This window comes from Scomber scombrus, chromosome 6 (genome assembly GCF_963691925.1).
Source record: "Scomber scombrus chromosome 6, fScoSco1.1, whole genome shotgun sequence".
Taxonomy (NCBI): Eukaryota; Metazoa; Chordata; class Actinopteri; order Scombriformes; family Scombridae; genus Scomber; species Scomber scombrus.
Genome location: NC_084975.1, coordinates 4,140,565 through 4,156,813, shown reverse-complemented (window position 1 = coordinate 4,156,813; position 16,249 = coordinate 4,140,565). Strand labels below are relative to the sequence as shown.

Here is a 16,249-nt window from a genome sequence, read left to right as displayed (position 1 = left end):
GATTTAAATACTTGAACCCAGATTAAACTCAAATTCTAGTTATAAAGAGAAAACTTGTATCTGCCATCTTTATCGTCATTAAACTGATAATACGTGTGTACCTTTACTGCTCTGTACAGCCTTGTGCTGCAGTTTAATAACACAAACTGTCATCTCTTTACCTTTTATATCTCAGGACCTGTGCTAGAGACCCTAGTGATGTCATCAGCCAGCGCCTGAAGGAAATGTTCGAGCTCTTCTCTCAGCATTACGAAGACAGCGGGGCAGAGAACAGGAGCATGGGGAAAGGTACACGCAGATTCATAATCAGCTGTTGGTGTTTGATAGATTTGCTCCCCTAAACTGTCTGAATTATCTTTTTTTTCTTACAGACATGGCAGTGAAGTATTTCCACCTGGCGGAGGCCCTATACTACCGGATTCTGGAGTCAATCATTGAGAGAGAAAAGATGATTTTGGGAGATGCTGACCTGTCTGTGAGTAAAAACCACACAGCTTTTATCCTCTAGACAGTGCTGCAGATGTTAAACTTTGGCTGGAGTTGAATATAAGTCACAAAATCAACATTGAAAGGGGGGAAAAAATATCCATCCCTCATTTCTATCTATTAGAAAACTGTAATAATCAGACAAGCACACAGAAGACTGAAGAACCAATCACGTATTTTATACTCCGATTATAAACTTTGACCCTCTGGTAAACAAACTATAAAGCCTGTAAATACAAAACCAACAGTATCCTGCTCTCCTTTGTCCCCACCTCCAATAGACTGCTAAACAAATAATCTATTGCACAATTGTTTATATTAACTGACTAGGTTGTGTACACAGTGTAGTATGGTTTCATGAGTAATACTGACTAATAGTGAATGGAGTACGACTTAATTTGTTTTATTTAATATCTAAATTTATGGATTTTGCCTCCTTTACACATCTGATTTTTTACATTTTCCTTGCTTTAATTCTGTTATACAAGCTTCACCTCTTTACTGACCACCAGTCATTGAGTTTTTATCATGTTAGGAGTATTGTGTTTATTCTATCTAGTCTATTTGTTTATGTGTTTGGTTGGTGTTGTGTACAGTACCAGTCAAAAGTTTCCTCCCTTCCTTCCTTCCTATTCACTTGAATGAGTTAGTGTGTCCATTATGACTGGAGATTATTCACCATTATTGTGCACCTTGTATTTATTTTTCTATCTGCAGCTGGAGCCTAAAATGCATCCGCCCCATGGGACAATAAAGTATACTTTATCTTATTTAGACCACTGCACTACCAAAACTTGGTCTCAGCTGTGTATAAAAAATAATTTGTCTTTAAAATGTAAATTTTCAAATGTTAAGTGCTTATAATCATCAGTATACAGAGACTTTATAGGTTTGTGTCTTTATTTACTCTGAAGACTTCACACTTTCTTCTTGGAAAATTAACCCTTTTGTAGGTCTGCTACAGGTCACTTTGTGTCATGATATCTGGTCAAAAACTAAATCTATTTAACCCATTTAACTTTTTGGGCAATCTTTAGCACTAGTATGAGGTATGTAATGCACAGACAGACCATCAGTGTTCTATGGTTGCTATAGATACAGGTTGTTCTATGGTTGCTACAGATACAGGTTGTTCTATGGTTGCTATAGATACAGGTTGTTCTATGGTTGCTACAGATACAGGTTGTTCTATGGTTGCTATAGATACAGGTTGTTCTATGGTTGCTACAGATACAGGTTGTTCTATGGTTGCTATAGATACAGGTTGTTTTATGGTTGCTATAGATACAGGTTGTTCTATGGTTGCTATAGATACAGGTTGTGCTTTAGTGTATAAACCAAGAATAACACAAATCACTGCTGACATCAGAGATCCTGCTGGAGACATTTTTGAAGTTGTTTTAATTTTTTCATCTTGTACATGAACAGAATGAGTCTCTAACATGTTTGTTTTTTTTTTAAAGTTTTGAACAAATGATGTCTGTAGAGGTCTGTAAAACATCAAATTTAGGGTCAATGAAAATTTAAAAAAATCCATGTTTTATGTTGTCATGGCCTCAAAGAGGAAGGAAAAGCAAAACAATGATTTTTTTAGATAGCACTTTCTTGGTGTGACCTACAAAGGGTTAAAATTAGATGTTTTTTTAAGTGTGGATGCCCTTCTACGGTGGCCCTGACCCATAGCAATGATTTCAAGTTGTTGTGTGGGGGAGATAATAGATGAAGTTATTTCGTAGGACACATTGTTCTCGTCTTGCAAATACAAACACTCTGTTTCTCTGAAAGGAAACAAACATCTAATCTACAGACTGTAACAGTGTGAAGCCTGCTGATGGAATAGTTTACACTGTTTCAAGTAGTTTATACGTGTTCTTGTCCTGACACGTTCTGTTCCTGGAAGTGAGTAATGAAATTGTATTGTGTGTGTGTGTGTGTGTGTGTGTGTGTGTGTGTGTGTGTGTGTGTGTGTGTGTGTGTGTGTGTGTGTGTGTGTGTGTGTTGCAGTGTATTTTGGAGCAGGATATCTTCCACCGCTCTCTGCTGGCCTGCTGTCTGGAAATCGTCGTCTTCTCCTACAGACCTCCGGGAGATTTCCCCAACATGATCCGAATCTTCCGGCTCCCGGCTTATCATTTCTACAAGGTATCGATGCGTCCGATCAATAACACTTTGACTCAGACTGCAGGCAAATCAGATTTATCTCTCTAATTAGATCCTTTACGACTGTCTGCACTGTTATTTTAAAGTGATCAGATCAGATTTGTGTGTTCAGATATCACCAGCTTATCTGTGTGAGTTGCTATGGTAACGATCTAAGTCATCCCTCTGGATTTGATGTCATTGTTGTGTGTTGATTTGCGAGTGAAGCAGAAGACACTTTGAAATCCGATTTGAGCAGCCAAAGCAGTCGGACAGTAGAAATCCAATTTAAATCATATTTCATAACACCTCCAAGTGTGGCTTCAATCCACATTTCATGTGTGTGTGTGTTTTGTTTTGTTTTTGCTTTCGAGACTTTCTAAAATAAATCTAGATAATAATAATAAGAAGAACTTTATTTGTATAGCACCTTTCATACAAGTAATGCAGCTCAAAGTGTTTTACAACAAAATACAATACATACACAAAGTGCTTCACATATAAAGGGCCTAAAAGGAGCATAAAGCAATGTTAAAAAAGAACAAAAGAAAAAAAAAAACACATTAATGGAATAATATTGAAAGTAGAAAATACATAGCAAAAGTAGCTAAAACATAGAATAAAGAGAATATATAAAATCAAGTAAAATACAACATTTTAAAAGCTGTGCAGTTGTGCATTAGTGTGAAGATGATGATAGAAAAGTTTAAACATCTGGATATTACCAAAAAAACATATTTGGGCAGTATGAACAAGGCTTTATACACGCTATCAATAATCACCTCTGCAAGGTATGAAAACATAAAACAAAAATATTTAAAATACCAGAAACCAAAAAGGTGAAATGTCAGCTATATTGCAACATAATGATGAAATTTGGAAAAAGCATCAAACAACAATAAAATTGCCTTAAAGTTCATTAAAAAAATGTAAAACAGTGAAGAAGAAAAATCAGTATTTGGAGTTAAATAAAAGCTCCTTATGTGTGTGTGTGTGTTGATATTTCTGTGCATCCGTGCAGGTGATCGAGGTGTTGGTGCGGTCGGAGCAGGGTCTGTTTCGGGAGGTGGTGAAGCACCTGAACCAGGTGGAGGAGCAGGTGCTGGAGAGCCTGGCCTGGACCAGCGACTCCCCGCTGTGGGAGAGCCTCCGAGGGGCCAAAGACCGCGTTCCTGCCTGCCAGCAGGTCCGCCAAATATTCAATTTATTATGTGTACTTGTTTAAATATGTTACAGTGTGTGTGTGTGTGTGTGTGTGTGTGTTTGTGTGTATGTGTGTGTGTGTGTGTGTGTGTGTTAAATTTAAATACATTGTGGTGTGGATGTGTTTCAGGTGATGCCTCCTCAGTATCTGGAACAAAACGATGAGAGCAGCACAGGCAGCGTTCCCCTTACTCCCATTAACCACGGACCGGATCTCAACACCAGCAGCACCCTCAAAGGTTGGTGTAGGTGGTGTTTTTTTATGTTGTTGTTTTTTTTTTTACAGCTGTTCATTCAAGATGTTTGTTATCTTGACACATGAAAATAAATACACATCAATGTTTTTTTCCCTGGAAGAAATACTGTTATTTTTTATGTGCTGTTAACAGAAACATTAATGGTATATATCTGGTTATTCTTTAATCTGCTAGCCTTCTTACATTCAGATGAAATACTGTACATTAATATTTGATTGTGTAAATGTAGAATATTAAAATATAAAGTATACAATTCGATTCGGTGAAGATCATATATAGATATTAGCTACGACAAGACTTTTCATTTGAATTAAATACAGTTCATGTTGTTAATTGTAATGATAGAATGTATTCAGTTAATGTGTTTATGTTTAAATTTGATTATGTTTTTTTTTTTAAATATTTGATTTCTGAAGTCAAAAAAATAAGCCTTTGGATCAAAATGCAATTAGTTAAGAGTATAATGACTTAAAAATGCCTGTGATTATGGCATTTTTTCTCAATCATTGCTTCCAAACAAGCAACAAATCAGTTCAACACTATCAAAGAGCATTAAACAGCCTTTAATATTTGATATGTTATCCTTTTTTTAATAAACTTTTTTACTCATTTAATTTGTCATGTAAAGCATGTTTGAGTGTCTAGAAAAGTGTGTAAATGAACTAGTTTTTATTATACTAGTTTTATTACAACACCCTGAAAATAAATAAATCCCTCCCCCTCCTGCAGGTGTGTCCCCCTCCCCCACCACCCTGCTGGACCGCTACAGCTCTCCGCCCACCGGCTCGGCTCGGCGGCGTTTGTTTGTCGACATGGCCGACGGCGATTCAGGAGTTACCTCCACCGGCTCCGCCGGTGCAGCACCGGTCGCCGTGGCCAAAACCAGCCAGGCCAGCCTGGTCACAACCATCCCAGCTGGGCAGACTGTGGTCACCATGGCAACCGCCACAGTCACCGCCAACAACGGGCAGACAGTCACCATACCTGTGCAAGGTGAGAGACTGAAGACACTGATGTGAGAATGTTGCTTTTATGTTAACCTTTACATACTTTTCAGAGCCAAATATGACCTATGAAAACACTCTATTCATATTTCCTTTATGTGGACTTTAAATAATGTGAGCTCGAATATACAAAAATGGAAATAAAACGCATACTTTTATGTTAATTTTGTGCTGCTAATGTCCAAATTTGACTTGATTTTATTACAAATTCATAAATCAGCATTCAAACATGTTGTTATATTCTTCATATTCTATTTATATTCTATAAAATGTTCTCCTGGACCATAAAATAGTGATTTTAATGACCTTGGCCTCTGCAGGTATAGCCAATGAGAGCGGAGGCATCACTTTCATCCCCGTCCAGGTGAGTGTGACGGGACAGGGCGGAGCCACGCTGCAGCAGCTGTCCGCACAGACTCTAGGAGGCACCCTCACCGTCCAATCAGCATCTGCCAAGCCACCCGCCAAACCAGCGAGCAGCCCACTGAAGAAAGGCTCGCTGTCTCTGTTCTTCAGGAAGGTACGAGGCCAACATGTCACACACACAAGCACAGAAGAATGGAATAAGAGCAAAATACACACTGTCTGTCTCTCTTTCTCCCTCTCTCTCTCTCTCACACACACACACACACAAGCACACACAAGCACACACACACACACAGACACACACACACACTCAAACTCGCTCGCACGTGTTATTAACGTGTTAATTTTGACAGCCCTAGCCAATGGGGACACACACATTTTGTTGTACTGACAATAAAGGCATTGAATTGTATTTGCATTGGAGAGACTCTAGGATTCTGAAGGATTAATACAGAACTCATACAAAGCTAAACTCAGTTGTGTTTGTGATTCTGTGATATTTCATCCTCGTATTTCCTCTCTTTAGGTGTATCACCTGGCCAGCGTGCGTCTCCGAGATCTTTGCGCCAAATTGGACATCACACCGGACTTGAGGAGGAAGATCTGGACCTGTTTTGAATATTCTCTGGTGAACTGTACGGAGATGATGATGGACCGTCACCTGGACCAGCTGCTCATGTGTGCCGTCTACGTCATGGCCAAGGTGTGTGTGTGTGTGTGTGTGTGTGTGTGTGTGTGTGTGTGTGTGTGTGTGTGTGTGTGTGTGTGTGTGTGTGTGTGTGTGTGTGTGTGTGTGTGTGTGTGTGTTTAAATACATGAACAGCCCTGCATACTGCTGCTCTGTGTCCTTTCTATTAAAGCACATGTCTCTGTTTTCTTATTGTTTTTCATCAGGTGACCAAAGAAGATAAATCCTTCCAGAACATCATGAAGTGTTATCGCTCGCAGCCTCAGGCCAGCAGCAATGTAAGAAGCTCTGAATCAGCACACACACACACACTCTAGATTTCCAGGTTTCTAAGTATCTGTTCACATTTTTTAACAAGGCAATATGAAGCAACAGCTGAGAATCTCACTTGCTCCCTCATTAAAGGCCAAATGCACCAGATTTTTATAGGTTTTATGTTTCATCCTGGTCAGCTACTGCTTGCATGTGAGCTTACATGACAGCCACTATATCCTGAGTGAGCGAGTGACCTGAAATAGTGAATATTCAGTCAGATACTGATTCCAGTTCCACCCTAAAATGACTGCTGATCTCAGCCTGACAGCCCATAATACTCCTCTGCGTCTGTGGTGATATTTGTCATCTCTGTCTTTACTCTTAAAAGACTTTGGAGGAGAAGAGGACACCACTGTAGTGTCAATCAGACTCTTCCACTTCTAATCACCTCTAATAGTAACAAAGGCTCATTTTATGTGTTTCAGGTCTACAGGAGCGTGTTGATCTCAGGGAAGAAGAGGAGTCACTCCAGCAGCAACGACTCCAACAAACAGAACTCACCTCCTGACAGCAGCCAGGATACAGGTATGAAAACTGAAAGCACCTGACTTTCGGAGACAATGATCAACACTTTTCATAGTTTCCTGACATTTTATAAACATGCAGATTGTATTAAATGTACAGTAGCAGTCAGAGGTTTAGACATGCTTTCCCATTCGATGAAAAAGAGCATAAATTAATCTAAAGCGCCTCAGCACTCAGTTACAAATGTTTCTAGTTAAAAATAATGTATGAAGTATGACTCACGATGGACAGATTTTAAGAAAAAATGGTGAAAATTGAGAGAGCAGAACCATAGATAACACCTTTTTTTATTGCATACTTTGCTCATCCTTGTCAAAACCTGGTGCCTACATTGCCCACAATGCAACAGAGATTTGAGTGTGTTATGCTATCAGTGGCTAACGTATCCTGAAGCTGCTATCCTCCAGCAAAGACATTATCAGCTTCCTATAGAGACACAAAAGGCTTTATACTACTTTTTTTTTTTACACATAAAACACCTGGAAACACACACTGAGGTGGAAAATACCTGCAGTTCATCTTTAATAATTTAACTCTCTCTCCTCCTCTGCAGCTCTGTGGAGTTTTTTCAGCCTCTTTCAGATCCTAGTTTTGGTTTTTGTGGCACATTTCCTGTCTGGTTCAGTCTCAGCTGTTTTCTGATAAATCCACTGTATTTTACCTGCTCAGCAACAAACAGCAGACAGAAAACATTTAAGACTAGCTGTTGAACGTGGGACATCAAGCAGCCAAACCAAAGCTTTAAAGAGAACACCTGAAAACATTGACAAACAAATAAATTCATCTTTTTTTTTTTTTTGCATTTATGTGGCACATCTTAATCACTCTCACCTTCTTTGCTGCTGTCATCATAATCTCCTCCCAGCAGGTGGAGACAACAGCCCGGTTCCCATTCGCTCCAGCAGCACCTTGCCTGGCCCCCAGCCTGGCAGCGCTCCCTCCACCCCCAACAAGAACTCCTCCTCCTCCCCTTCCTCTTCCTCTTCCTCCAACGTCGTGGGTGACGGCGAGGAGGAGCGAGGAGATCTAATTCACTTCTACAACAACGTCTATATCAAACAGATGAGACACTTTGCTCTTCGATACTCTCCGAGGTCGCCGACTGCAGGGGTACGAGCATGTAGCTTATCTCTGAATTCATTTTTTTATATTTTAAGGGTCATTATGTGAAAAATTATAACTTGAGAAAGTAGAAATGAGCAGTAAAACACATTAGAAACATTAGAAATGAAACATGAAACGGTTAATAATTCTGTGTGTGTGTGTGTGTGTGTTTATTGTGCAGGTGGAGACCCCCCCTCTGTGTCCGTACCCCACCCTGAGGACCGGCTCTCCTCGCCGGATGCTTCTGTCCAGCAAACACTCCATTTACATCTCGCCGCACAAGAAGAGCGCCGCCCCGACACCGACGACCCCCCGAGACAAGATTTACTACTACATCTGCAGCAGCCCCCCCAACGTGAGAGAGAGAGACACACACACACACACACACACACACACACACACTGGATTGTTTGTAAACCTGAGAAACCAGCTCTAACATCTCTGACCTCTGACCCCCCCCCCTCCAGCGTCTCCAGGAGATCAACAGTATGATCCGGACCGGAGAGACTCCCACCAGGAAGCGCAGCATGCCTCTGGAGGACGACACGTCACCCAAGAGGGTTTGTCCCGACAACCACTCGGCCCTGCTGCGCCGGCTACAGGACGTCGCCAACGACCGCAGCTCCTCCCACTGAATCACACACACACATATATATACCCGCAGAGTACCACGATATCACCATAGTAACACCACCTGTATCATCATGCTACGACAGCAGCAAGCTTCATGCACTCTGTCACAGTCTCATCTTCCTTTTTTGGAGCATTTTGGTCACTTTTAATTATATTTTTAATGAACGAGGAGCAGGATCACACAGTCAGACTGAAAACACAGCTTCATCAGTCGCTGTAGCTGACTGGATGTTTGTTTCTTGCATGTTTAAATTAAAAAAGGACCAAGAGACTCAGCTTTTATTTAAGTACCAGCTTTTATATGAGCATTTATACCAGGGCTGGGTAATCGTTTAAAAAAATGACGATACCAGTACCAATCCAAGTATCTTTTAAAGTGATACTGATACCAATTAAGTACTTCATTAGATTCCCATTAACACATTCAGGTCTCTGTCTTGTATCCGTGGTAACAGGCGTGTAGTGTAGACACACTTTAGAGCGTTTAGGTGGCATCTATACTTCTGAACTGCTAAGCGCGCTAACTCAAATTCATCACGACTTCACCACCACAGACGGGTTGTAGCTGCTGTGGCAGTGGACCAATCACATGTTGCATTAAATCGAAGAACGCTTGTGTTGATTGGCTGTGAGCAAGTCCATACAAATAGTCATATTTTGTAGATCTGGGTGCAAAAAGGATCGATTGCAGGTATCGATTGACGGGAGATGTTTCGATACTACTTGGTATCGATGTATTTCGATAGATTCCTTAAAGGTATTGAGTACCGATACCCAGCCCTACTTTACAGGATACTTTATAGTATGAAATGAATCCTGTTTAATGACCAAAATGCTCCTAAAAATCAGATCAAGTCCTGTGGTCAGACATGCTAGGTCAGACATTTTAGTTTAACTTAAACAAACCAAACAAGAAAGGAGGAGTCCTGAACTCCTTCAGCTCTGAATGTTGCCCTGTTGTTTTTAGCTTGAACTAATCAATGAGAGAGTGGTGATCAATCAATCATCAAGTCAAGTCAAGTCAGTTTTATTTATATAAAGAAAGTTATCTCAGCAGGTTAAGACCCTATGAACAGCAACTTGGTGACATCGACAAGGAAAAACTTCCCTTTTAACGGGAAGAAACGTCAAGCAGAACCGGGCTTTAGGTGCTTGGACAGGTTTGATTGAGACAGAAAGAGAGATACAGAGAGGGGGAAAAAAAGAGGAAAGAGAGAAACAGAGAAGCACAGCAACAGCAATATATTATAAGACGAGACGAGAAAGCACAAAAACTCCACCTACTCTTAGAGAGAGGAGTTTCAGCCTCCTGGACCCAAACTGGAAGATGGATTCACGGGAGGAGAAAGAGAAGAAGAAGAAGAAGAAGAAGAAGAAGAAGAAGAAGAAGAAGAAGAAGAAGAGGAGGAGTCCCATTTTATTTTTAGATACTTTTTTTGCTTTCTGCTCTGAGGAACCTGAACTCATCTCAGTGTTTCTCTCTATGTGTGTGTGTGTGAAACTCTTCATTCCATCCATTTATTCTCTCATACAGGAATGTATTTTGTTTTGTTTTGTTGTTTTTTTTAGTGATATTATTATTATTATTATTATTGTTTTATTTTATACTAGAAGTTTGTGACTGAAGCGTCGGTGTGATGAAGTAACAGCAGCTTTCAACTATGTTCTCTTTTTGCACCACCCGGCTTTTTAATGCTGTATTTTACCTTTGTTTTGTGTGTGTGTGTGTGTGTGTGTGTGTGTGTGTGTGTGTGTGTGTGTGTGTGTGTGTGTGTGTGTGTGTGTGTGTGTGTGTGTTTTTTTTTAACTCTATTCTCTAAAAGTTATTCAGTAGACGACTCCACGTTTTCATGATACTAAACAACTTTAAAAATATGATGTAATTCTTTTGTCTTATTTACCCGTTAGCTGACAGGAAACAAAAGAGTTTCATTTAAATCCATTATGAGTCATTTTCAGCCTAATCTTTTTTTTTTTCATCATTAAAAACAATCAAATTCATCAGTATTGATTGATTATGGCTTCTGTAATTTAGTCACATCAGCAGATAATTTGTCACATATGTTCAGATGTTTTTATTTAAATGAAACTCTTTTATTTCAACGTTATATGTACAGTACATCTTTCTGTTCTCACTTATTTTAACCCCAAAAAACAACTTTGTCATGATGAGAAAAGTGTAAATATTTGTAAAAAAGAGAAAAAGAAAACTTATTTTATCGAGGGCGATGTAACTTAAAGTGCCTTTTTGTGTTTTTTTTACTTCTGAAATCTGTTTACATCCAGTAAATTTGACTTTATGAGATTTTTGATCTTGATTGTAAAATAAAAAAAAAAAAAAGAAAAACCTCTGATGTAATAAAAATGAGTTAAAAAAAATAAACCTCACCTTGTTGTGTCTGTGTGTCACCACCAGATGGTGCTGCTGGTTACAGCTGTGGAAGAATGAAAATAAAGAGTTCATGTAGATTTCTCTTTATGTTTATTTCACAAAGATAAAATGTCCACAGTTTATTATTTATACATTTTTATAAGAAGAATATGCTGGAATACACTTCATTAGAGCTCATAGTTTCATCTTTCTTGTCATTAAATATACAGATTTACACATGTAAATGCAGTTTTAGGTCCATCATTGCTACACACATCAAAACATTGATTAAAAAAAGTATTAAAGTAGAATAAAAACAAGCAATAACATATTTTCAGAGTTAATAAACTGAATTTAAATTATGTATTTTTACCAGATTATACATAATTTTTGCTTCAAATGCTTTAAATTTAAAAGTACTTCATACTAATAAATGTACATAATTTAAAGAAATATACCAAATATACAAAGAAAAAGAAATAACCTGCAATGTCATTAATTATTTAATTAAATAAATACTTTGTGCCTTAAATATTAAAATTAAATATCAACCTGTCAATCTGATTCCTCATCTATGGTAATGGATCATAAATCAATTCCAATATTTATTAATACATATGGACGTGTGTATGGAAGATTTATAATGCCTACATAAAAACAAAAAAAACATAAATAATACAATACAATGTTATTTAATCTTTTTATTTATTTATGCATTTAATGTGTCATAATTAATATTATAAATGTAATTTTATTGTGGCATCAATGATAATTCAGTTATTAAAGAAAAAGGCTGTTTAATTGTCATTTATTATGTTTTTATTTATTTAATTATGATACAGTGAATGTGCACATGTAAAGGAAATACATACATGTTGTACCATTTCGTATTCATAACACTGAAAATAAAAACTGTCCAATAAGTCATCAAAACATCCTGAATCCAAGTATTCATTCATTCATTCATCCATCATTTAATGACAGTATAAATATTTAACTAATTATTAACTGGTGTCACGTGTTGATTAATTAATCAAATATTATGACAACTGAAAAACTCCAGACAAAAATAAACAGGAAGCAACTTTGTGCCAAATTTTGTGCAGATTTATAATAATGGTAAAAAAACATTTTCAATTTTGTAGTTTATGATACAAGAATGTTCAACTCAGGCTGTTTTCTGTCATCATTTTTTTTAATGTTTATGTAGTTTATGTCTGACTGTATGTTTAATTATATGGTTTCTTTTGTATTGAACTAGAAGTGAAACAGCTGCAAGTTGGATTTAGTTTTCAGCAGCTGCTTCAGTCCGAGGCGTTCATCAGCTGTTTAGATGAAATCAGCGGCAGTGACTCACATATTCTGTTGAGTATATAATTGTCCTGCATTACTCATCTGTCTCTGCTAACTTGGACACAATAGACGCGACAGTGTCGACACCTCGCTGCTCTCCTCTTGTGAGAATCATCATCATCATTATTATTATTATTATTATTATTATTATGAAGAGAGACTGCTCCCATTCTGCTGGTTGATCTCTGAGTTTATGTTTGTTACTCTGAATAATGACGCTCGCTGCTGTGACTGAAAATGTCAAAGTTTATATAGAAGTAGTTTAGAAGCTGCATCAGTTTAAACTCTAAACATCCAGAAAAATGTATTTACCTTCATCTCAAATTAACTCTCACAATCGCTCATATGATGTCCAATAAAACACAACTTTCACATCATGTAGTTTATCACTCATCTGTAAATTACCATCAGATTTAAGATTATCATCATATCTTTATTCCTATTGGGGACAGAACAGGATGCAGGATTTTCAGTTTTGTTTATATTTACACAAAAAAAGACAAAGCAAAAGTGATTAATAATTAAATTGTGATGTCATCAAAATACAGCAACATAGCTGAGTAACTTAATGTCCAACTAAAATTGAATTTTTGTCTCATACAGCAACATATCTGCTCTGTAAATAATTCTGTCCTTTGTTCTACTCAGAGAAATATCACAAACCAAAAGGTAGAAACGTATATAGAATAGAATAGATCATTACTGTCATTGCAAGTGTACAATGAAGCTCTGTTTTAGCAGTCCAATTGCAGCATAAAAATAAAATAAAATATAAAATATATACACATAACACTAGTACACACACACACACACACATTCATACCCATACAACTTTAAAATATGTCATAAAATATAAATAATATATAAATAAGGGGCAACGAGACACAACAGTTAAACACATATTGGTGCCTCATAGTTTTTACATTATTTCTATTAAATACCTTTACATCATTCACTTATGTAGCTGGAATCCTTATTTCAATACAGCACATGATATCTTGCATAAAGCGTTTTTTTAATCATATATCATGAAATGTCATTTTATCATCTGCAGAGTTGATGGTCACACTGAGCCTGATTGCATCCTGCTACACAACACAAGACACAACTTCCCTGCTAAAATCTCCTTCTGATATTGACTCACCGGCCACTTCAATAGGTAAACAACCTGTGCAATCTAATTCAATCCAATACAACAGTTCTGCTATAAATTCTACATTTATGAAGTTTATACATTTTCAGTTTTTGTTAACATTGTCAGGAAGGTGATAATTCTGCTTCATGTTTATTATTGAGGTCATACTAAGTGGTGGTGGTGTCCTAAATTGCATTATCTTGAGAAGTGTTATATTTTGGCCCCCTCAAGTATGTTAATGTAGTGGATAAAATATAAATATTAGGAACATTGATGAGTTTAATGCAACCTAGTACTCCTCAGTAATAAACATAAAGCAGAATTAAAAACTGAGAACTTATAAGCTTCGTAAATGCAGGATTTATAGCAGAGCTGTCGTATTGGATTGAAGTAGATTGCACAGTTATACCTGATGAAGTTGCCGGTGACTGTAGATTATTTAGATGCTGGTTAGGCCTTTGTCGTTGCTGATTACTGCCGATAGAAGTTAAATCATGTCGCAGGATGTCAAAAAATGTCAGTAAACTTAATGGAAAATCTAAATTGTGTTGCATGTTGGAGCGTCCCTGGTTCAAATCCGGCCAGGGAACTATGCTGCAGGTCATTCTCTCTCCCCTGTTTCCTGTCGACATATATGCCAGTTACTCTCTGAATAAAGGCAAAAAAGCCCAAAATAAGTCTTAAAAGAAAAATAAAATGTGTTGCATGTTTAAGTATGAAAACTTGTCTGTGACTGAAAGTGAAACTTAAAACAGTAAAAAGTTCAAATCAGAGTAAAAGTGATGATGAGTGAAAAGAGTTTATCTGTCAGCACTTTTGTAATGAAATGTTACAAGGAAGTGGACACACTGCTTTGTCCTCCTACCTATTTTCAGTGCCATTGTTCCTCCGTACTTATTACCTTTTAGGAAAGAGGTGCTAAAAACTACTGTACAGTTCCCAGAATCACTACAAATGAGTCTGCTCAGGGATGAATCTCTCACGCCATCTGTGACTTTCTTTATTCTTTTTTTTTTTTTGTCATCATGTGAAACTTTGATGCAGAAACTTTAATCCTGCAGATCATTCACTCATCCTGACTGAAACCTCAGATGTTATATCACACTTGCAGGAAGACAGAAAGTTGACTGAATGAACAGACGACCCTCAGTGCTGACATGACTCATTGTTGTGGTTTCGGCCCCTGCAGAGTGTTGCTAAGGGCCCCGAGGGGGTCTGAGCTGCTGAGAAGTCTCAAATCTAATGACAGTGTTTCCTTTTTTCTAAAAAGACTGCGTGAGAACACCTGGATGACTTCACACACTCACCTGAGACCGAGTTCCCGTCACACAGAGATGTATTTGTGTATTTAGGGGAATGAATCAGTCAGACTGTGATCGTGCTGTTGGTTCATACGACGTTACGAGGAGGTGAGTGAAATCCTCAAATATAAGGTAAAAACTCTCAGGTTTGATGTTAAGATATTTACTTTAACACATTCCTTAGTGGTGTTCAATAGAGATACTAAACAGAAAAGATGCTTCGGAGTATAATCTTCACTTCTATAGTCGATAATCTAGTCTAAACAAAAATTTGGTAGCACTTTATCTCACTGCTCGGCTATAACAAGGTAATAGTGTGGTCATATTTGTATATTAAGGTGGTAATAATAAAGGAATATCATGGTAATTACCAGAGTACTAACCAGGTTACTCTGTATTAACAATAGGTATATTTAGGTAATTTTAGAGGGAAATATTTATAGCTAAAGATAAAAACATATCTAAAGATAACAATGTGATGTGGTGGCATAAATGGGAGTAATAACCTGATAATAATGAGGTAATATAAGTTAATGTTTTCAAAATATGATTGGCTGCTATCAGTGTAATTACATAAGAGAATACAAAGGTAATAAGGTATGATAATTATACACTTGTAGTAGTTTCTGTGTTAACTGGTGTAATTGGTTTTCAGCTTTTGGACTTTTTCTCTAATCTTTGATTGTTGCTGAAATATTGGATCATTTGAACATTTATTGAAATGAAACCATGTGAGAAGTTTAGAGGGAAAAATCACTATTTGGTGGAGCTGTTAACAACTCATAGACATCTGAAATGTGAGCCGACTACACACTGCTTTTTGGTTTCATCTTTAACAATGTGTTGTATTTTAAAAGCTTGTTATATTTTCCATTGTGTCAAATCTTCATCTGAGAAGTAACTGAAGCTGTCAAATAGATGTTGTGGAGTAGAAAGTACAATATTTCCCTCTGAGATGTAGTGAAGTGGAAGTATAAAGTAGCATCACATGGAAATACAACAGTACCTCATAATTGTATTCAGATGTCAGTTCATTATTGGTTTATGAACAATAAGAACAATATAGAAAATCAGCAGCCTTTTCCTTTCATGCAAAACAAAAGAGGAAACTGAACGTGAACTGAATTATTTGCTTATATTTCCACAGTGAGAAACATAACACAAGTTTTAACACAGAAATGTGTGTGAAAGGCGTGGTCAGCAGGTGAATGCACATTTGTCAATTTATGACAAATACTGTATTATCTGTTGAATCTCACCCCTCCTCTCTATCACCACCCCTCCTCTCCCCTCCTCTCCCTGTGAATCCCCCCCTTCTCTGTCTCCCTCTCTGTGTCTCTTTTCATTCAGTTGAGTCAGAGTTGGGAAC

General features: G+C 37.5%; 1 protein-coding gene across 1 annotated transcript in view; it reads left to right on the top strand.

The window, feature by feature from the left end:
* rbl2 (retinoblastoma-like 2 (p130)) overlaps positions 1-11,080 on the top strand; it is a 30,368-nt gene extending 19,288 nt beyond the window's left edge. The window contains exons 10-22 of the mRNA XM_062420440.1: positions 176-288; positions 372-475; positions 2,491-2,628; positions 3,647-3,811; positions 3,959-4,067; positions 4,815-5,078; positions 5,410-5,609; positions 5,982-6,158; positions 6,350-6,421; positions 6,884-6,983; positions 7,849-8,093; positions 8,269-8,442; positions 8,555-11,080. Coding sequence (XP_062276424.1) covers positions 176-288; positions 372-475; positions 2,491-2,628; positions 3,647-3,811; positions 3,959-4,067; positions 4,815-5,078; positions 5,410-5,609; positions 5,982-6,158; positions 6,350-6,421; positions 6,884-6,983; positions 7,849-8,093; positions 8,269-8,442; positions 8,555-8,722 — 2,029 coding nt within the window. The 3' untranslated portion in view covers positions 8,723-11,080. The remainder of the gene's footprint in view (positions 1-175; positions 289-371; positions 476-2,490; positions 2,629-3,646; positions 3,812-3,958; positions 4,068-4,814; positions 5,079-5,409; positions 5,610-5,981; positions 6,159-6,349; positions 6,422-6,883; positions 6,984-7,848; positions 8,094-8,268; positions 8,443-8,554) is intronic.
* The last annotated feature ends 5,169 nt before the right edge of the window (positions 11,081-16,249 follow it).